The 22,773-nt window shown below is 41.6% G+C and overlaps 1 protein-coding gene across 3 annotated transcripts in view; it reads left to right on the top strand.

Moving 5' to 3' along the window:
• Positions 1 to 22,773, top strand: part of LOC115569089 (serine/threonine-protein phosphatase 2B catalytic subunit alpha isoform-like) — a 40,176-nt gene that overhangs the window by 12,312 nt on the left and 5,091 nt on the right. For 2 of the 3 annotated variants that reach the window (XM_030397005.1, XM_030397006.1), the window contains exons 2-13: positions 935 to 1,135; positions 4,863 to 4,987; positions 6,599 to 6,710; positions 9,712 to 9,857; positions 12,927 to 13,066; positions 14,520 to 14,597; positions 16,407 to 16,501; positions 16,755 to 16,880; positions 18,895 to 18,972; positions 19,135 to 19,219; positions 19,429 to 19,526; positions 21,639 to 21,686. In XM_030397005.1, the coding sequence (XP_030252865.1) occupies positions 935 to 1,135; positions 4,863 to 4,987; positions 6,599 to 6,710; positions 9,712 to 9,857; positions 12,927 to 13,066; positions 14,520 to 14,597; positions 16,407 to 16,501; positions 16,755 to 16,880; positions 18,895 to 18,972; positions 19,135 to 19,219; positions 19,429 to 19,526; positions 21,639 to 21,686 (1,332 nt within the window). The remainder of the gene's footprint in view (positions 1 to 934; positions 1,136 to 4,862; positions 4,988 to 6,598; positions 6,711 to 9,711; positions 9,858 to 12,926; positions 13,067 to 14,519; positions 14,598 to 16,406; positions 16,502 to 16,754; positions 16,881 to 18,894; positions 18,973 to 19,134; positions 19,220 to 19,428; positions 19,527 to 21,638; positions 21,687 to 22,773) is intronic. The other variant, XM_030397007.1, reaches the window with a different exon arrangement.

The following is a 22,773-nucleotide window of genomic DNA, read 5'->3' on the forward strand; positions in this document are numbered from 1 at the left end:
ACAGAGACAAAGTGACAAGAGAGTGGGAGTGTGTGTATGTGTGTGTGTGGAGAGAGAGAGAGGGAGAGCCAGGCCTAGTTTTTAGTTTGTGATCTAGGCCATTATCTGTGTTAGCACTGGTGGGGCTCCAACAGGCTCTGTGGATCCTGCATAACAATACCTTTTATGAGCTTGTATGTGTGTGTGTACCACTGTAGGCTCACACACACATATGCAATCATGCGTGTTAACGCCATTATGCCATACATGATCTACGCATGCGCCCCTGTGCCTCTGCCTTTTGTTTCTTGCCACTGAGTTTGTGCCTGTTTATGAAGACTGCTCATCTGTGTATGTGTGTGTGTCTGCGCTTTGTCGAGTGTGCCTTCGTAAGTGTGTATGTGACTCCTCACGTGCAGCTGTGCGCTCTTGCTGTATCACCCCCGTCGTCAGTCAACCCCCCTCTCCAGCAGCACCCCGGGGGCCTTCATTATGTAAGAAAGACATTACTGCAGAACAGAGGCAGAGAGGCAGAGAGACATTACTGCAGAACAGAGGCAGGCAGCCCTGATAACTCTGGCAGCCTCAGCTTTAATACAACCCACCTAGGCCTCCATAACGCACGCACAGTAAAGCCTGTAGCAGGGGTGTGATCGGGATCATGGTGAGGACTGAGGATTTCTGATGTTTGTGGCCAAGCTTGTAGAAGAATACAGGAAATACCAATAAATCATGTTCTGCATAATAATTAACGTTCTCCTCTTTTTCTTCTCCCATTCCCTCCATAATCTAACTCACCCTCATCCATATATCCATACATTCCTTCAAACTCCTTCCCTTCTTCTCTTCTCTCAAATAATATCTCTTTCCTCCATCTTGGATTATCCTCTGTCTCCATCTATCTCTACACCATCTTTTCCATGTACTTTCCATCACTCCCAACCTCCCTCTCCAGCGGTCCCCTTCCCCCTGGCCCACCGGCTCACCATGAAGGAGGTGTTTGACGCTGAAGGCCGGCCGAGGGTGGACCTGCTCAAAGCTCACCTCACCAAGGAGGGCCGCCTGGAGGAGGCTGTGGCCCTGCGCATCATCGATGAGGGTGCCGCCATCCTGCGCCAGGAGCGCACTATGTTGGATATTGAGGCGCCAGTCACGGGTACAGTGATGAGTGATGATGATGACGGTGATGAGGAACACAGTGTGAATTAGTCTGTAATGTAGGGAGCAATTTAGCCCCCACACCTTTGATGAGTTTTGCTCAACCAAAATTAAAAAGCTGGACAGCTTGTTTGAATTTATTTGAATTTATTTGCTTCAGTGAAAGGCTTTAGTCATGTCCATGCTATCCACACTCTATCCTCCAGCTGCTAAAGTACCCAATCACATTTACCCACATTACAAAATTTTGCAGATGCGCAAAGTTAAAAGAGAGTGCAGACCAACACTTTTTTGTGTCCAAAATACATTTTCTGTTGAGCAAAACTCATCAGAAGTGGCAAGTGCACTACCATGAATCAGGCTTAACTGTGCTGTTAGAATTAAAATAGACTTTAACCTGATATCATTTAAAGGAATAGTTTAACATTTTCAGAAATATATTAGCTGTTTTGTCAAGAGTAGTGTAAATAGTTTGACACTACTGTCTTGTCTTTAGTAAAATATGACACTAGACATACAACCATCAGGGAGCCAAGCTCAGCATAGAGACTGGAAACAGGGGGAACCATCTAGCTCAGTAATCAGGGTGTAATAGCTTGTTCATTCTTTCTTTACAACTAAAAAAAGTTTAAAAGCATCACTTTGCCATTTTACAGGGGGCTGTGTGCTCGACCATTTATTAGTCAGAAGTGCTAACTTCCTGGAGTCTCTTCTGGTTGCCTGGCAACTACTCTTGAGCAAGAAATAGTGCATTTTTTGGACGGATTAAACAAACTAAGTATAACATGTTATTAAGTGAACTGTGCAGCAGGGGCGGGGGGCCAACAGGGGCCAGTGCCCCTGTAACTCTGAGTCTGGACCCCCCTGTGGCCCCCCCGACAGGGAGTCTGCATCAATAATACAATGACAGATTTCTTGCAATGATTTTTTTTTTAAGGGAAAGGCAGAAATAAAGTGTCTCAGCAGTTTACTACCCAATCAAAATTGCTGAAATTGAAAACACTGTTTTGTCTGAATGAGGGATTTATCTTTTTTTCCGGGTTGTATGTGCCCCCTAACAAAAAAGCCGGCCCCAACCTGGCCCCCCTATTAAAACTGGTCTAGAACCGCCACTGCTGTGCAGGTGCTGGATAACAGACAGAGTAAGGCTAGCTGTTTCAGCCTGTTTCCAGACTTTATGCTAAGCTAGGCTAATCAGCTGCTAGCTCTAGTGTTATACTTGATATAAAAATTGGAGAGTGATGCCTATCTTCTCATCCAACCCTCGGCAAGAAAGCATTTTTCTCTAAATGTCAAACTATTCCTTTAAAAACTGGCTGCAAAGGTCCCATTGGGGTGCATCAAAAAGCTATCAGTGTGTTTATATCTTTGTATGAGTGAATAGATCACACACTTTAATGCTGAGGACACAGATACCAACAGTCTAGAGGGATAGAGATAGAGAGACAGAAGAATGCAGCTGCGGAGCAAAAGGCAGAAAGATCAGTAATTATGTATTAATCAGATTCCATTCATCGATTCATTAATCTGCTACGTATCTGCCACCCTGTTAATATGAACTGTTGTTCAGTCGCACTTCACTGAGAGAACCAATTGGCACTTATGCACCTCACAATAGCGGGCGTAAGCATTGGTAATATCTGCATGTATTCCCTTGCCAGGGAAATGGTATGAAGCGAGGAGAATGTCAGAGGGAGGAGGAGGGGGAGATTGAGATCGATGAAGAACAAAATGGAAAACAAGTTTCTGAGATGATGACACAGAAGACAGACAAGCAGGCAGGCAGACTCAGACGCTCTCAACCTATTGACACTGCTTGGTTAATGTACCTGTGCTGCTATGCATATGGTTGTGTGTGTGCGTGCGTTTATGCAAATGTGAGCGGCGAGATAATTCTGTGTGGGCTGTTGTACCCACGCAGTGTGGGAACATCGCTCGGCTTTCACAGGTACAGATCCCCGGGGACGAGGACAGATAGACAGGCAGATGGAGAGACAGCCGATCATAAGCAGCTTAGTGCCGAGGTTCTCAAACCTGCCCGTTCCCAATGAGAAACATATTGATCCCTGTTTCCAAGTTTCTCCATTCTTCAGATTTTGACCTCGAAAACACCCACCTGAGCGTTAGCTATGATTGGAAACAGCGTTATAGATTTCAGAGATAAAACTACAGAAAAATAGCTCAGGGCCTCGCAGGGAGGGCTTCAAGCAAATGTAATGTTGAGGAGATATTCTGAGCAGTTTAGCACTTTGATGGAGTCTCTCTGGAAATGTTCTAAGAGAGAGTGATGAGTGAACGGACAGGCAGGTGGATGGTTGAAATGTGAACTGACAGGCTTTTAGGGTGTCACATGAAGACTTCTGGGAAAACACAATTTCTCTCATGCCATTTTGCATTCCCAATTCCCAGTTCAAATTAAATCAAATGCTTAGGAATAGATGCAAAAAAACCCAGACATTAACGTGGCCAGCAGACGGAGAGACAGACATGCGTAGCGGGCCGGACAGATGCAAAATGGCCATCGTAAAATGGCTGCACAGGGGACCTATGACATCAAGGAAAAGTGAAAGGAGAGGACAGACAGATGGTGAGCGAGGCGGACGGGAAGATGTATGCAGGCACATCATATAGGCAGAGAGTCCTGAAGACTTTCGAAATATGAAGTTTTCAGCATGAGAAGTCTGGTCTGAATTAGACCCAGAATGCCTGAATGTGAATTGAAACAAATCCTGTGGAGATGCAGGTGTTGAAATGTGCCCAGAATCAGAGCGAATGAGGCTAGAGGTCAAAAGTCTGGTTGCTGTAAATGTGAAGTTAGTGATGAAGGCAATATTCATGTGTCACGATAACAGCAAATTTCAATTATTGCTGTGCAGTGAAGGGTGCTGTTATTTTAAAGCAAAACGTAATTCTTAACACAGCAGTAAGCAAGTGTTCAGGCTTCAATAAGCGATATATTCTTTTGTAATTAAACTGGCAAAATCACTGATCACAATTTCGCCAAGCCCGAGGTGACATATTCAAATTGGTTATCTCGCCATTAACAATGGCAGGCAACAAAAACCAAAAGGGCTGGGATGAGAAAGGTAGAGCTAAACTACACAGAGTACAAACCAGGATGACATGAGGAAACCAGGCTGGGGAGCTGATTTGGAGAGGAGAAAGTGAAAATCACAAGCTTCAATACACAAGGGCTAAGAGACTAATGAAACACAGATGTACACAGCAAAAAGGGTGGGAAAAAGACAAAGACAGGAAGTGGGACGTCACGAAACACATGAGGATATAATCTATAAGTAAAACAGGAAATGACTAAACCATGACACTAGGGATCAAGGTTCATCTCTTTGTCCTCCTACAACACAGGGCTTTGCAATGAAATGTAACACCAGAAGAACTATGTTTTATGACGGCCTGCGGAGGAAGAGTTAAAGAGTCTCGCAGCCTGAGGAAACAAGCTGCTCTGTAGTCTGATGGTACAAGTGGTAGTGTTTTAGGTGAAAATAGTGTACAAGCAAAGAGAGGGCTGTTGATGTGTAGACACTAAAATGTGAGAGGATATTTCACAGACCCCTGGTTTGTTTAAACAGAGATCTCAAATCGATCCTGTCAGGAGGATTTTGCGTTGCAGATGAGAGATGTTCCTAGATCAACAGACTAAGACATGTGGCAGGTGCACACTATGGTTGTTCTGATCCTACCGCCGTCGTGTGCTGACTCCACAGTGTGTGGAGATATCCACGGCCAGTTCTTCGACCTGATGAAGCTGTTTGAAGTGGGAGGTTCTCCTGCCAATACACGCTACCTCTTCCTAGGGGACTATGTGGACAGGGGCTACTTCAGTATCGAGGTGAGGCTGGGCAGTTGACCACATACTTCACTTTGACATATCACTACTAAATGTTCACTGCATTGTGTGTATACAGTATCCATTTTAGTGTGCATTGCCCCGAGGTCTACACTTTCCAGGAACGAAGTTAATTTCACCACAGAGGTATACAGTTACAACACTGTGCTGTATTGAATGCATAATAGTACAATCGCTGCTTGAGATTAGCACTTACGTCATCACATTGTGTGCCTGAAAATGCACTCATACTGGGGAAATTTAAATTTGTGGATGAGTCAAGGTCAGTAATTACTAACAAGAGTATAATACGCTGCTTACCAAAATGTAAAAGTGGAGGGAGTATATCCAGAGGGCTGTTAGGTCATGTGGTTCTTTAAAATAGACCTGAGTGCAATCAGGTATTTGTGTGATGACTTTGTGTCACAGAAATGCACCACAGATAAGGAGTGTGACTTGAATCCATAATGACCGGAGCACACGGCGAATGTCTTTGCCTGTCGAGCCACTTGGTCACCGCGGCATAAGGGACAAATCATTTGACACAGAGTGAGTTTGGAGGGGAGGGAGTGATATTCAGGCCACCTTCCCAACACTCGTCAAGGGCACATAGACAGGGGACTTAATGTGGAGCTAGGATGAGACTGTGTGAAGGTGAGAAAACACCCTTGAGCCATTTGTGGGGTTAACAAGATGATAACATAAACACGTCAGATGATTTTGTACTTCTAAAAGATGTTTTCTGTTCTACTTTTTCCTAATCTGCATGCTCCTGTTGGGTTTCTTGTCAAGATCCTGTTTATCTCCATCTCCAGACTGGGTTAAGGATCAATTCACTTCAGCTCAATTAATTTGGGCAGTGGATGGCTCATTCAGAGAAGGAATTCCCAGTAACAGCTCCGTGGTGATACTCTGTCTCACTTTGCATTTCCAGTTTGGATTTAATGAGGGAAACTGAAAGGGAAATCACTCCAGCTCTGCCTCATACAATTACTCAGTGGCAATGATGTGCTAAAGTAAAAGCTGTTTTCACTGTGGTGTGTGGTTTACAGGAATAGTTGACATTGTGGGGAATACCATGATTTGTTTTCGTGTCTGTTGAATATGAGAGAGATGGTTTTAATTTAACTTGGCAGAAAGACCGGGGAAGACAGCTAGCTTAGCTTCACCCAAAATGAAAATAAAAAACAGCAACAGCGCCTTTAAATCTTACTTATTAACAAACTATGTGATAACACATCATCAATTCATTATTCCATACATATATGGGTGCATAGAATTAATTATATTAATCATTTTAGCTTAGCATTAATTCTGGAAGTAGGTGGAAACAGCTAGCCTTGCTCCATCAAAGATTAAAAAACAAAATTCTGCTTACTTTTATAGCTTTATATATAGATGTATATACATATATATATGTATATATATGTAATTAGCTTGTTTTTTCTTTTTTCTTTTGTTTTTGTGTATTGTGTATTGTGATACAACTAATTACTACTTACTACTTATCATAATGCATAATAATATACCCACAATTCTTCTTTTAAATGATTTCATGCAGAGCTCCTAGTGTCTACTAATTTCTCTGCTATCTCTTCCCTGCTCAACCTTTAGTGTGTGTTGTACCTGTGGTCACTGAAAATCCTCTACCCAAAGACGCTCTTTCTTCTACGGGGAAACCATGAATGTAGACATCTGACAGAATATTTCACCTTCAAACAAGAATGTGAGTAACTCTTGTGTTCCCTCCAAATATTATACACTCCCCTTTTCTCTTGTTTTAAAGACACAGGTATACAAAATAAGGCTTCTCATTTCTAGTATGTGACTGTTTAATTTTGCCGGCTAAAGTGGCAACTGTTGCTAGCTTTATCAACTGTATGTTGGCAAGCTAGCAAAATTAATTGATGTGGTCTTAGACACAAATAATCTTGACACTACATTATGTGATGCCTCACATCCCTGGTGAAATGCTAGCATTCTCACCAGCTGATGGGCCTTTTGGCAGACATGGAATTAAAGAAACATCATCTGTCTTTCTTGTTTTGCAGTGTAGAGCTAGTTAGCCCTGTTAGAACGATAAAGGAAATATAAGATCAGACTGTTATTTCATGCTGATAACATTGTTTGGCTACTCAGCTTATGTAAATGGACAAGCAAGACAGAGGCTGGATTGATGCATGACTGCTTGTATTGTAAATTTAATTCAATTTCAGATGGTGATTTTGGTTTGGGGTTCGCTGGAGTGTGAATGCTATAATGTTAATGTTAGCCTACACTCTGGTATAGCACAGTCCAGGACAGGCTTTGTCCACAGTTGCCTTTTCACAAACGTACACATCAGGAAATTTTCCATGTCAGACGCATTGTCACCGATAGGACTCATCTGTAATGACGACTATTTTTACATTGATATCAATACTACATTAGTTTGTATGTATCCACAATATTCTTCAAGAGTGGTTAATGTAAAGCAGGTTAACGTGTGGGCCAACAGATTCGGACGTTCACGTCATGCATACAGCTTGTCCCAGTGATTTCTGTAAAAGTTCGGGTTAGTACAGCGTGAATACTGCTAAAGTGAAAAATACTGTATTATTAATATTTCTTTTGTTTCTTTTTCAAATGTTTGTGTCTGAAATTACACATTAACATTAAATCAACATAAGATGAATTCACTGTTAAAAACAAAACAAATAAACACATTTAATTCACACAAAATTGATGAAAGTCTACCAAGCAAGCTCAGCGAGCAAGCAAAACTCGTAGTTACGCTAAATAATTTTAAACATTATATGGTGTCGGGGGTCTTTATGTCCAAGCCTGACATGCTAATATTTGCAGTTTGTGTAAAGATCCAGACCGTTCTCTACACTTTTGCTCCTGTGTTTTTGTTTTCCAAAAACTTAAAACAGCCTCTGAATTCTTTATATACTGAGTATCACTCTTACTACAACCCCATGTGTAAAACACTTCAACTTGTGGAGAAATTCAAAGCTTTTTTAGGTCTGCCTAGTTGCAGTTGCTAAGCTAGGATTGGACAATTTGCTGCTCGGTGGAAGTCATATGTCACAAATTCATTTTCTGTGGTTCAATAAATCAACACATCAAATGATCATTCCAGCTATGAAGTTATGTATTTTCTGTAGAATCGCTTCACATCTTCTCCTCCTCCCCCTCAAGCTTCCTCCCCCTTCTATCCTTCCAGGTTGTATCTTCCATCCTTTCCCTGACTCCCATCCCTCCTTCCTCTCCTCCTTCTCTCTCTCTTCCTCTCCATCTCCATCTCCATCTCCATCCATCCTCCATCTTTCCCTACCTCCCCCAGCATCTCTCTCTCTCTGTCTCTCTGGCTCTCCTTGTGTCCTGTCCGAGAGTGGGTGATTAGCAGCAAATTAATTTGGCCCTTAATGATTGGCTCAGGGACTTACTCCTCAGTGTCTGATTGGCCAAGGGACAAGGAAGCTAATTTCCCCTGGTGCTTGTGGTGAATAGTGGTCGCCCTCAATTACCATCTGCTGCGTGTGTGCAAGTGTGCATGTGTGTGTGTGTGTGTGTGTGTATGTGTATCAGGAGGGTGCGCAAGTGCATGTACTATGACTGCATGCGTGTGCAAGAGAGTCTTCATAAATGTTTAAGTGTCTGTGTGTGGAAAAAGCTGAAAACTGGTGGACTAGCAATAATGAGCTCTTGCTCTACACAAGGCAGATGGAGAGGTTGACAAACACACTCCTTGCTGTCACACACACACACAGTACTGACTACTGTACGCTGGTACTCCACAGTACTGGCTTTGATTTGTGTACATGTTGTCCTCATGTCCTCACACTCTCCCTTCTCCACCTCATCTCTCTCTCCTCTTCCGTCGTCGTCTCCTCTCCCTCCTCTCTTCCTCTTAGAGCTCTTAACCTCTCCTCCTTCTCCTGTCTCCTCCCATCAATCTCTCTCCTTCTCTCTTTATAAAATTATCATTCTCCTTCTCTCTCCTCCCTGCTCGCTTTTGTCCACGCTTCCCTCTCTTCCTCTTTTATCTCTCTCCTCCGATCTCCTTTCAGCTATTTTAATCCTGTGATATTGTTTTGTGTCAGATGTATTGTGACGCCCATGTGTGAAATGTATTTTAAAGATGCTGCATGTCGGATGTCTTTATTGATATCGCTGCCAAATCAAAAGGAGTTCTTCAAAAAACAAAAATATTCAGCCTCCCAGTCACTCCTCTACGCTGCTTCATGCTGATATTTGGGTCAGATTCTGTTCACTAGAAACAGAACTGGAGTCTTTGTGTCCATATATTGTCTGTAATAAAATGCTATGTACAGTCACATGGAGCATTTTTTCACCACTGTGCATTTCTTCTCCCGGAAGTGGCATTTCTAAATCATCAGAGAGGGAAGAAACAGGTCATAAGGGAGTGCCGGAGAAGAGATGCCCGCATAAATTAAGAACATGTTATGTGAAAATCCTTCATGTAACTGCCTTTAGACCCAAGTGAGCTAAATCATGTTTTTAAGGGAACCGTGCAAGTCTGTTTGAAGCCTTCAGATGACTGAGTTCCTCAGATCTGTCCATGTAAAAGCTCTGTGTTTGTTCCCTGCTTTCGATATGTAACACTCCAAGTGACAGGGACTGACTGTACGTGGTGGCTGTTCAAAGCATGTCAAAACACGCTCAGGTGCTTCTTTGTCTCAGGTCTTGAAATATCTTTCCATTCCTCCAACCACCTCCAGGTAAGATCAAGTACTCGGAGCAGGTGTATGACTCCTGCATGGAGGCGTTTGATTGCCTGCCCTTAGCAGCCCTGATGAACCAGCAGTTCCTGTGTGTGCACGGGGGGCTTTCACCAGAGATCCACACGCTGGACGACATCAAGAAGGTACAATAACAGACTCACACATATATGATTTTGAGCTAACACGAATGCCCTTCAAAGCAAAACACATTAGCAAAATTAAGAACCCTAATCTTTCTCATATATATTTTCATATACATATCATGCAAACAAAATGAATCATTCAATTTACAGTAATTTAAAAAGAGAGGTAAAAGCTGACATAAACCGGAGTAACTGGTTTGATAATCTGTGGAATATAAACGTCACTGCCACACCAGCTAGACAGCTAGAGCAGCAGCGCTACGTTAATGTTACGCTAGCTTGTGAGATAGCCACGGCTAGCTTTAAAGCTAAATGTAGTCATTAATTTTTCATAAATAAATAAAAAATATCGATTTTTGAGGAACTGACATTGTCGTAGTTTAGTCTGTCACAAAGAGCTAGCAGCTAGAGTTAGCATCACCCTGGGTTTTCAATCGGACTTTGGGTTATTGCAGAAAATAATTTCTTTGGCAAACACAAGAATGAAATACTTTACATGTATTCTTCAGCAAGATCATCTTCACAGATAGACTCCACTTCTCCACCATTCAGACATTTAACTGGAAAGCCAGTCAAAAATCCCTTCACTTTAAGACGGGGAAACAGGAAGTGCTAAATGCAAACTTATTTTCTGATTTTAGGAATCATCCCTGCGGCACTTTATGTAGTCTGCTTAATTTGTCCTCGGCCTCTATGAAAAGAATGTGTGGCAAAAAAGTATATGTGGCCTCTGTTGTTTTTTCTCCGGACCAGAATGACTTGGCCTGATGCGCATCATTTTTACGTCTTCATAAATTCAACATTGTGAATATATCCTTCCATTGCATAATGTAGTCCTTGCTGTTGATTTCTTGAAGCTATATTGAGGGGCATGGGGGGAAAAGTTAGGACAATTCCAAGGGCCCCTGACTGACAGGGCCCCCAAAAAATAGTTTAAAAACGAATATAAAATTATTAAACCATCATCATTGAGTATATATTTCAAATATAATAATAACATTAATGGTCTGTTTGTTTTTACTTGTTTTTGGCAATAAAAGTTAATTATCCCCATTGACCAAAAAGTAAACATCCATATTGACCCACCACCCCCCTGTATCTGCATTAAATGGTTTGGTCCTGCCTGAGCGCACTTAATGTGTTTAGTTGCAGTCAGTAGATGCACCAGAACTACAGTGATCACAATGTTGCTTAAATCTAAATCTAGTTTTCAAAAAAGGAAAGAGAGGAAAGCGAGAGAGCAAAGAGAAAGGAAAGGGTGTCAATCTGTAACCCAGTTTTTCCCCTAGAAAGGTGGGTAGCCTTCAGTCTGTGAGTGGTACCTGTTGGCTTGATGTTCATAGTGAAATAAGCTAGCTGGCTACAGACAAGTGTTAGCCTACATTTCATCAACATTTAATCAGTGCAGGGAAACGTTTAGCTAGATATTCATATTAAATCATTCTCCCTGCCCCTTTTAGCAGACTTAACAACAGATGAGTCAGCAGCAGCCCAGTCTCCCCATAACTGTCCCTCCCTGTCCCTGTGAAGAAGCTGAGCAACACTGTGTTCAATGACATGCTAGTTAGCATCACTGCAGGCAGTCTTGTGGGGATTTCTCTGTCTCTCTTGCTCTTTTTACCATTACAAAAAAGAAAATGAAATATTTATTAATGACAGAAATTATTTAGAATTTTAAAAACACAAATCATTTTCTCACATAATGATCAATGAGTCAGAGTATAATTAAAATAAACATGTTGTTCGAACAGATAAGTCTAGTGCATCATCATTAGCAGCAGCAGCAGCTGCCTGTCAGCCCCCCAATAAAATAAAAATAGCTTATAATCCATATTTATTTCAGAAAGATTTTCATGTATTCAAAACAGTTCTGAAGTAAAAAGAGCATATGTATGTGTTTATATGATACAGTTCAAATTCAGCTATCACTAAAACCGAATGTTTGGTCAGTAGTTTGGGACTCTCACCTTCCTTCTTTGCAGTAGGAACAGAGGAGAACATTTCTGGTGCATGCAGACTGTGTGACTCAATACAACTCTCAATACAATCAGAGACATGTTAGAAATCTGGAAATCAGATGATTAAATCGCAACGACCATATAGCCTCATATATGTATTTTTTCACCCCATTCACATTTTACGACTTATTAGTCTGTTAGACAAAGGAAAGACAGACACCAGGCCATACAGATGCATTTTATTCATATGACTTGAGACTAAATGATAAGTACATTTTAGTTTCTTAGACGAGTTAACTTAGAAACAACAGATGAAAGAACACATTTATTGATGACAGACACATCTTCCCCTCTCATTTAGTGAAGATTTTCCAAAGTTTGAGTGTACTACTTGTCTCTTTTAATTAATAATTTTATTGTAATGCAATTATTGTTTTGGTGAATAATTTATAATAAGATAAAGGCATTTCAATCGTTCTGAATGTGACTTTGTTTGCCTGCAAGTCTGAATAACTTCATCACTTCTGTATTTACAACTCTACACATAACAGCAACCTTTTTTTACACTTACTGCTTCTCAGACAAATAATACAATACATTTATATGTTCAAACACCCCTGCAAGCACAGACACACACCAACTCTTATTTATGCCTTAATGCCACCACTTATTGTAAATGCAGTGAATCCTCCAGTAACAAGTGAATGTAGCAGTGAACAGAGACGCACACACGCTGTTTGTTCACAGTTCACAGTTCACAGTAATACAGAACACAAAGGCACACACATGAACACATGAGGACACACACTTCCTCATCTAATGGCAGTGTTTCCATGGTGAATCTGCTGGTGTGACATCTTCTCCCCCCTGTGTGGTGAGGGTTGCCATGGAGATGCTCTGCTCTGACAGTGTGTGTTTGCATGTATGTGTGTGTGTGTGTCTATGCATTTATCGGTGTTTGTGTGCATTGGTGCACATCACTTCAGAATATGTTGTGTATCTGATACATTTATATGTGAGGGTGTGTATATGTGTGACCAAGCCTTTCTGTTGATGTAAGCTCATACTGTTGTGTTTCTGTGTGTGTGTGTGTGTTCGTTGTATGTCCTAGTTGGACCGGTTCAAGGAGCCCCCAGCGTTTGGGCCCATGTGCGACCTGCTGTGGGCCGACCCCCTGGAAGACTTTGGCAACGAGAAGACACAGGAGTACTTTGGTCACAATACAGTCAGAGGCTGCTCCTATTTCTACAGGTACTGGGTGAAATTACTGCTCCCAAGCACCATGCTGACCCCAACAGAGAGTCCTGATGGTTTATTTTAGAAGAAAATCTACTTGAATGTGAGTGAATATAGTCTGGTAGCCTTGATGCAGTAGATCCCTCTTTGTATGAAGCTCAGCAATATGACCTGATAACAAATAAGGCAGAGTGAAATCAATATTCAGAGATACAAAATACACACTAAGAACAATATTATTGGAAATTAGCAGCTGAAACATGCAGCCAGAAGTAAGACCGATCCTCAAACATGCTCCTGTCTCTGTCATGTTGGGCTCATTCGACGTGTTTTTAATGATCTGGATGCCTCATGGTCGCCTGGCATTGGCCTGATGTTGCCTTTGTCTATAACTGGGAATATAATAAGTTTTAGGCGGACTTCTGGCTATTGGTGTGGGATGTTGGTGATGAGGAGAGAGGAAGAGAGATGCTCCCTGCACTGTTACACCACATCCAAGATCCAATAACAATCACTGGGATTTGTACAAGAGACAGAAAAATCTTGGCCAGTTTACACACACACCACACACACATTCAGTGCACTAGCAAACACATAAACACGGCACATTCACAAACACACACACACAGTTCTGTTTCAGCATGAAACGATATCCCACAATCCCCAGGGAGACTGCACGGTTCTGTTGCTATGACGACTGGCTACTCCTGCCAGATATGGAGTGATATTAAGATACAGTGGGAGAAAGGAGGAGAGCAACATAGGAGGAGGATGGTGGGGTTGGAAGATGAAAGATAGAATGAAATAAATAAAAATGGAGGAATGTATAGATGGGGAGCCGGAGTTGACAGACAGATGGGTCATCGGTGCAGCCGGCAGCCTGTGAAGAACACAGTGTTTTCTCTATGTATAGCAGAAACAGCATCAATCCACCAACTAGTGTGAGCTCCTACAGCACTGGGGAGGCCATGAGCCCTGCTCAGACCTGCCTCATGCTCACTGATGCCCCCTGCTGCTTTCAGTTAGACATGACATTCAAAAACTTTTTTTTTAAATTGGCATTTAACTCTGACTCGGGTAGTCCTGCTTTTAGGTGTACTTATTTTGCCTGTTTTTATTTTATGCACTTTTAGAGGGCCTTTAACACCCTGCAGCACTAGTAGCACTTTGTGTTTTCTTGCAGCACTGTAGCACTTTCTTGTGTTTTTATGTACTATTTTATTGCATTGATGTAAAGCACTTTGGGTACCGTCCGGATATTGTAAAGGGCTATACAAATAAAATTTGATTGATTGATTGATTGAGTAAAAACAAGAAGAAACAATAGCTCCATCTGTTTTGGGGTTTACAGGACTCTTGATATGATAACATGTGATATTTGCTATGTAATGATTTTTTTACTGCCTGAATTTTAGATGCACTCACTTGCTGTCATTCCCCCTCTCTGTGTCTGTCTCTCTGTCCCCAGTTACCCGGCAGTGTGTGAGTTCTTACAGACCAACAACCTGCTGTCAATCATCAGAGCGCATGAAGCACAGGATGCTGGGTAAGCTGACTGACTGTTGCGGCTCAGTCCTTCTCTAGGCTTAAAAGGGAGCACCATTTAATTTAATGGCTTACCTTGACATTTCATGTTACGAGCTGTTATTTTTCTTTGTCAGGGAATTGGCACATTACAGGAAAAGAAGTTGCACGATTCGCCTGCTGTCAGATTTTAACGTTGTTATTAGCACAGTTAGTTAACGTGAACATTTTTTCTGCAAGAGAATGGTGTAAGGCAAAGAGTCACGTAACGTTTGCACTGCTTGTCTAAATATAATAGTGGGGGCAGAACACAATTTTCTGACCCACAAATCCATTCCTGGCATCTGTTATCTTAGTGTAAATCCCCTAAATATAATGCAGCAATTAAGGCAGCTATGCTCTGGGCTGAGTTGAGTTGAACCCATTAACAGCGTTTTGTCTGTTATGCAGCTGGGTAGTCTGGGTAATCGTCCTTGGGTCTCAGTGTTCTTGCACAAGGGCTGATGAAAATAAAAAACAATAATTCTAGTAGTTTATTTTTCTGTACCTGTACATAGCACATACTGTGCATATGAAATACTGTGTGTTCATTTAAAACTGACACTTTTAGACAATGCATCATCAAGACAATTACAGTGAAACACTCAGCACCTAATTCTAGGCAGGTTTCAATAACGTTATGTGTGCACACTGAAAACAGGACAAAATTGAGTATACTTAGACTCACACCAATCACAATTATCCCACTCTACAATGCACCAAAGGGAATGTGGGACCCACATCCAGATGAATATAATTAAAAGTAAATCTGGATGGTGATCAAACTGCTCAAGGAACACTTAAGAAAATAAACAAAATTACTACATATTTGGAGCATTTTGGTTAATATTTGTCAAGTTAAATTGCAGTACAACAGTGTAACACACGTATGTTATCCTGTAATTACAAGACAAATAAAACACTGATAACTATGTTGATTATTGTATACTATGTGGAAGAACAGTCTTCTATAAAAAAAGCAGTAAATTGTTCAAACTGGGTCACAGGGAGAAATGTCTGTGCTATTGTGGCAGAGCTGTGTAGCAGTCAGCCAATCAGGAGCCTTTTTGATACGGAGCCATTAGCTTGCTGTGATTTGATTGGCTCATGGTCAAATTCAGTGTACGGTGGCCAGCTTTGGACAAAGTTTTTAAATAAACAAAGCCCAAAACAAGAACCAGGCTGGTGCTGATGACAGTGTTTTTATACTGGCATTACATGAGTTTCCAGAGAGAATAACAACCTTTAACAAAGCCACACTGGCACACTGGGAACACCATAATAAAAGAAAACATGAAAATCAGTCTTATAGGAAAACAAACACATTTTGCTGGGCATCTACATTAGATTTGTTTATAATAAATAAGCAAAATGTCTGGTTGCATTCAGTGATTTCTCCTCATGGGACCTGGCTAGTAGAGGCTGCCTCTGTGCTTTGTTTGTGGGTATAAATGAAGTTTGTGTGCTTGTGTTCATCATCATGTCTAATCTCTGTAGATTCTTAGTTGTCCCCAGACTTGTTGTCATGCTGGCAGCCTCACTCAAAGACTGTGTGCTTTCAGTACGCTGCTCAGTGGCACTGTTACTTCACCCTGTCATTTTGCCCACACAGATTCCTTCTTCATTTGTTTTTAAATGCGTGGCTGTCTCGCCTTCAACCGGTCCCTGTCTGGTTTAAAGACCTCTGAAGCAAATCCTCGGTTTTTATCCACGACATCTTTTTTTAATATTTTTTTTTTCCCAGCTATAACGTGGGCGTCTTGTTTGTCTCTCTCTCTCTCTCTCTCTTCAGGTACCGTATGTACAGGAAGAGCCAGACTACAGGTTTCCCCTCCCTCATCACCATCTTCTCCGCTCCAAACTACCTGGATGTCTACAACAACAAAGGTTTGACACACGCATGCACAAAGACACACATAGCTAGGTATACGCACATATTATATGAGACTGAACATAATGTTATTCTTCATCCAAGACTGAACAGGAACAAACTCTAACATCGAGGAATAATACAGCTGACAAAATAATGTTCCTCTTCTTCATTTAACTGTATTTGTATAATGGATGACAATGTACTAAATGTAAGGCTAATGTGTCTGTGTCTTTGTGTGTCTGTCTGTTTGTGCATGTGTGCATCCAGCGGCGGTGTTGAAGTATGAGAACAATGTGATGAACATCCGTCAGTTCAACTGCTCTCCTCATCCGTACTGGCTACCCAACTTCATGGATGTCTTCACCTGGTCGCTGCCTTTCGTGGGAGAAAAAGGTGTCAAATACACAAACATACATTTTTTTAGACTCTGCTTCATGCAGCAAAATATAATCAAAATATCATAAGGCTCAGGTGTGTCATAGCAGACTGGGTATTCAGCGCGGGGGGGCTTAAATTGACAGGAGCTAAAAAAGAGCTTTTGAGAACGAGGGGGAATACAGAGCTGGACAGTATGAGAAATATGTGATGGTGTGTTTTTTTTTTTAGCTTTGAAGCATGTAAACCTACTCAAGTAGTAACCTAGAATATAAAGATCAACCTGAAAATTAGCATAATATGTCTCCTTTAAGATGAAATGCTGGTCAATATAAATCTACCCCAGGCTAAAAGGTGTTAATACTCATTAAACTTGATTTAAATGTAAGATATCCAGGGTTTGGTGGCTTTTGTGCTGTGGTTAATACAGTTCGCTGTCATCCATGCCGATGATGAGTTCGCATTTGGGGCTGATATGATTTATTGATCAGACTGGTGTAGTGTAAAGCAGCAAAAGACTCATAAAAGACAAAAGAAGTTAGTTCTGGCCTTACAGTTTCATTTTAGAGGCACAAGTCTCACATTAGGTGTTAGAAAATAGCAGCATTCACGGATCTGTTCAAACAACAAATTACGACAACTAAGTCAATGCAAAGTCGTAAAAATCTAAGTCATCTATGTAACACCACTACAAGCTGTACTGAAAAATTAATGCAACATTATGTAACTTTTTCTTTTAACTGTAAAAAGCTTTCAAGACATGACATTGTTATGATGTAACGAGTTTTGTTTGTAGTCAGCACCTGGGATCATCATTAGCTCAGAAAGGTAAATGTACATGGAACAAGAGTTGTCAGGTTGGGGTAAAAGGGAAGACTATGGAAAAGGGGAGGGTGGACCCAAATGCAGTTACGGACGAGAGGCAAGGATATGGGGAAACAAAAGGCGAGCTTTATTTAAAAGCTGAACACAAAAACAGAAGCAGGCAAAACGGGGGCAAGAGGCAAAGTAGCAAATGAAAGCAAGGCAAAGAAGCAACCAAAAACAGCAAGTTCAAATCAAAAGCATAGTTCAAATCAAAAGGCAAAATGCAAAACTCAAATCCAAAACACATACCGTGGGGAACAAGGATCAGACAGGAGCAGGCACATGGACAGGAGCATGGACAAAGACAGGCGCTGACAAGAACAATGACCAGACAAGGAGTGAAGGGAACACAGAGACTAAATACACAGACACTGATGACAAGACGAGGAACAGGTGAGGTGGACCAACAGGTGAGACAACGAAGGGGAGGAGCACATGAGAACATGAAGGGAACAAAGCAATAGACAGAGGGAGCCAGAGGGAACATAGGAAAATACACAGGAGAACTTAAAGGACACATGAGGGCATGGAAAAACGAAAGACACAAGACAAGATACAGAGACATGGAAATCAAATACAAGAAAACACAAGACAAAACCAGACAACATAACAAACAGATCTACAGTCATGACAAGAGTATATTCATCCCTGCACAGTGGTTTAAGGTCCGCACAGCAGCATCTTCCCAACAAATTTTGCATTTGATAAAGAGTTGGATTATCTAATGTTTCCTTTTATAAAGGCAGCATTGCACACTAAACAGACAGTAAAAGCAGGGCATGGGATAATCTCTCTAAATGTCTTAGTTTTAAAGGAAGATCCTTTTTATGTACTTCGAATGGCTCCCCTACCACTTAACATTCTCTAAAAATAGCAATTATATCAGCTTAAAAAGGTGTACAACCCCTACTTACAGGATTAGGGACTTGTGGGTAACCAGAGTTTAGTCAGATTTGGGGCATTTTATGCCTTTTTTGGACAGCAACAGTAGAGAAATGACAGGAAATGAGCAGTGACAGAGAAAGGTGGGGAATGACTTGCAAAAAGCATCCTCGGATGGTCATGAACCAGGCACGCTGACGCTCGTGGTTAGCATTATCCTCGGTCACCAGGTGCCTCTCTGACCCAGGTTGAGTGTGTGTGTCTCTGTGTGTTTGATACGCAGTGACTGAGATGTTGGTCAATGTTCTGAGTATCTGCTCTGACGATGAACTGATGAACGACGGAGAGGAGATCTACGATGGTACGGAGAACTCAACACTGACATCAAAACAAAAAGATTCAAACTTAGTACCATGTGTAAATAAAAACAGAAATATAAAGCAGAAATTACATATTTGCTCATTTACGTACTTTTTTTATTTTTTTTTATTTAATCACAAGTTTGTGTTTGACTCTCTTACAGCCAGTGCAGCAGCAGCCAGGAAAGAGGTGATCAAAAACAAGATTCGAGCCATTGGGAAGATGGCGAAAATGTTTTCTGTTCTACGGTGGGTGGAGTGTGTCTGTTGGGGGGTTGGAAACTTGTGACTTCCGAATTAATAGGAAGTCACAAGATTGTTACTTTCAGTGCTTGCAGGTGCAAAGTGAGGGAAACTGTGTAATTCTCTGTAATTCTCTCTTTATCACCTGATTTCTCTTTTTATCCACACACACCTGTCACACACACAAACACACACTGTCTCTGTCTGTCTCTCAGGGAGGAGAGTGAGAACGTGTTGACCCTGAAGGGACTGACCCCTACAGGCATGCTGCCCAGCGGAGTGCTGTCTGGGGGCAAACAGACCCTGCAGAGTGGTGAGTCTTTCACACACTCAAACACAAACTGAACCCTGGACACGCCTTTAAAAGTGGAAATAAAACACACACGCACGTACACACAGACACAGTTTAAATATCTGCTTTGGACCGTCCTGCCGTCTTTCCTCTTCTCCTCTTCTGTTACTACTGTTCTCCTCTCATCCCTCTGCCTCACTGACTCACTCACTCTCTCCACCTCACCTCACCGGCGCTGAGGATACTAACAGCCTGCTGGTATTGTGTGTGTATGTTACTGAGGTAATGACAAGGAGAGTAGGGGACATTAATGCAGAGAGAGAGACACTTCCAGACATACAGCGAGAGGTCATGCAGCTAAAGTGTGTGTGAGGTGTGTGTGCTAACACCAGCTACTGCTAACACAGGCGCCCTCTGAACCTGCCATGGCCTCCGTGCTGCTCTGAGGGCCTCACATGACTAAAGCCTGAAACATGCCTCTGAGTCGCAAACGGCATTCGTAGATGTGTCTGCCACACAAATTACACCCAATGTGCACAACGGGTGACTGCATTGCATTTATGAGACAGGGATGTGTTTCTTTTAAAAACATATGTATTTATATATTCTTTGTAGAGATAGGTCTTATGGAGTACTACTGCATATGTAAAAAAGTAGTATAAAGACTTTTGTGCCTCTAGAGCAAGGGTTCCCAAACTTTTCCACGCCAAGGCCCCCCAAACAGAATTAGCTTCTGGCCGGGGACCCCCAAACCCACAGACAATGCTACAAAATATGTAAAGAAACATCAACTTTTAGAATGTATTTTCTTATTTTTTTTCACTATTCAATAATTATTACATTTGTTTAGCATAAGAAAATTATTAACGAACATCTAAACACTTGTTTGAGAGGGTCTCCAGATAGAGGACACATTTCGGGCAATCATTGCCATTTTTCTGTATGGCTGTAAAGCCATACTTAATGTATGCTGCCTCATATTTTCGGATTTTAGTTGGCCATAAATTCTTAGGTTTTTTGCAGCAAAGTCCTCCATGGCAGGGCTGTTGGTCTGCTCTTTCGGTCTATTTGTTGTCAAAAACCTCTCCATTTGGCACTAACTAGCTACACACTAGCTTGAGGAGCAGAACGGCTTGATAACAACCGCCAGGTCAACATAGATTATGACGTAGTCATGCTGAACTTGGAGCTGAACCTGAGAATCCAACGATTATGGCAGTTTACATGTTGTATGGTTTAGGACAAATGGTTATTAAAAAAAGATAATAATAAATAAATAAATAAATAAACATTTTTGCATATTTTTTCTGATTTTCCCTCCAAGATTCTGAGGCCCCCCTAGCACCCCTCTGGCAGCCCCCACTTTGAAAACCACTGCTCTAAAGGAAGCTGCATCTTATCTAATAAATTGCCTTCAGTGATGTCACTCAGTGGCTAAATTGCATTGTGGTTAATGTAGGCATTATGTTTTGAAAAGCAGTCCACTGGTCTAACTTTATACACCTGTAACACTGTTGGACAGTCCAGAGTCGTTGCCTTTTTTATTCCACGCCTTTTCAAAAAGTGGTGCTTACATTACCCACAATGCTTAGGCACTGAGTGACATCACTGGAGGTAATTTATCAGATTACTTGCATATTTAGTCGTACTCCGATGTTTAAAATTGGTGGAGTTACCCTTTAACTCACAGTGTTCAGTTGAGAGGCAGACAGGGAAATAAGGAGAGGTATAGGTTGGAGAGTTGATGATCATATTTCGGAAGGTCATACAAAAATTTGTATTTGGTCAGTTCGATCGGCTTCATCTTGCGTGTGCACTCTTTTGCAGTTAAATAGATTTATTCTTTTGCATTTTTTCTACCTTCTTATGCAGTGTTAGTCAGACACAAATACTGGTTTAACTTTGTCAGGCTGATGTTCACTGGCAACACTAAGATGAGATCCTGAAGGCTCTGCTTGTCCGTGATGTTTACACGCAACTGCACAGAAGCATGTTTCAGCCTTCACTCCTTTCTTCTCCTCCTTCTCCTCCTTCTTTCTTTGGACTTCATCTTATCTCTTGAACCCTGTCATCTTCTCTCTCGTCCTCTCCTTTCTTCTTTCTACTCTTCTCTTCTCTCTACCCATCCTTCAGCTACCATTGAGGCCATAGAAGCCATCGAGACAGTTAAGGACGAGGAAGGTAAAATCCCACTCATGTCACAGTGTGTGTGTGTGTGTGTGTGTGTGTGTGCGTGTGTGTGCGCGTGTGTGTGCGTGTATGTGTGTGCAGCATGGCTGCGCTCTCAGCCACCCATGCTCATAAGGTCATAGATCTTCCTTACCCACGATGCACTGAGCTCTTCTAACCACATCAGCCTAAAACCACCGCACGCTGAAGCCACCACATTAAAACACACATAACATACACACTCTCTTTCCTTCTCTTGGGAAACAGGAAACTCAACACTACATCTTCTCTCCCACACCCAACACATGCACAATCATTTATTTACATCCATCACATCCACACACAACTTTCTTTCTTCACACACACACACACACACACACGCACACAAACATACACTAGAAGAGCAGGGCTGTGGGTGGGAGTGGGTGTTGTGAAGGTTGCCAGGGTCACTCAAGCCTCTTATAGTCGGCAGTGTGTTACAGTGTTTTCTTTATCTTTCATACAGTAGGTGCTGTAGTTTGTAGAAGATAAACATGCAATCAATCTGTTTCTCTACGGCAGAACAAGAGTCACCTGTGATGATGGAAATAAAGTGCAAAGGGAGGATTTGTATAAAGTTCGCGAATCCATTCTTAGAATTTGATTTGTGGTAAAACTCAAACTTTTCACCAAGCTTTCGACCGTATCCTTTGGCCCTCTTCAGCAAATGTTCACATGGTCTAAGTACAGAACATCAATCACATGATAACAGCTGATGTGACCTCGTCATGTACTCGTACATGCAATGACACTTTACACATTTGCTGAAAAAGACTGGTGGAAGTGGTTGAAATCTCTCTGAAAGCAAACTAAGCTAACCTTGCGTTTAGAGTATGTTAAAGGAGACGTATGAGTTTTTTTTTCACTTTTCTTCAGTGTGTTAAATACGTTTTTGTGCATATAAAAGTTCTTGAAAGTTGAAAAAGATTCAAAGTTGGCACCAACAGAAGCTCTGCTCTCCAGCAGAAAATGCCACTCCTGAAACGCCTCGTCAGTAGTCACGCCTTTAATTCCATGACTTTGTGACATATCACTTTATAACCATGTCAAACATTGGCAT

The sequence above is a fragment of the Sparus aurata genome, chromosome 18, assembly GCF_900880675.1.
Source record: "Sparus aurata chromosome 18, fSpaAur1.1, whole genome shotgun sequence".
Taxonomy (NCBI): domain Eukaryota; kingdom Metazoa; phylum Chordata; class Actinopteri; order Spariformes; family Sparidae; genus Sparus; species Sparus aurata.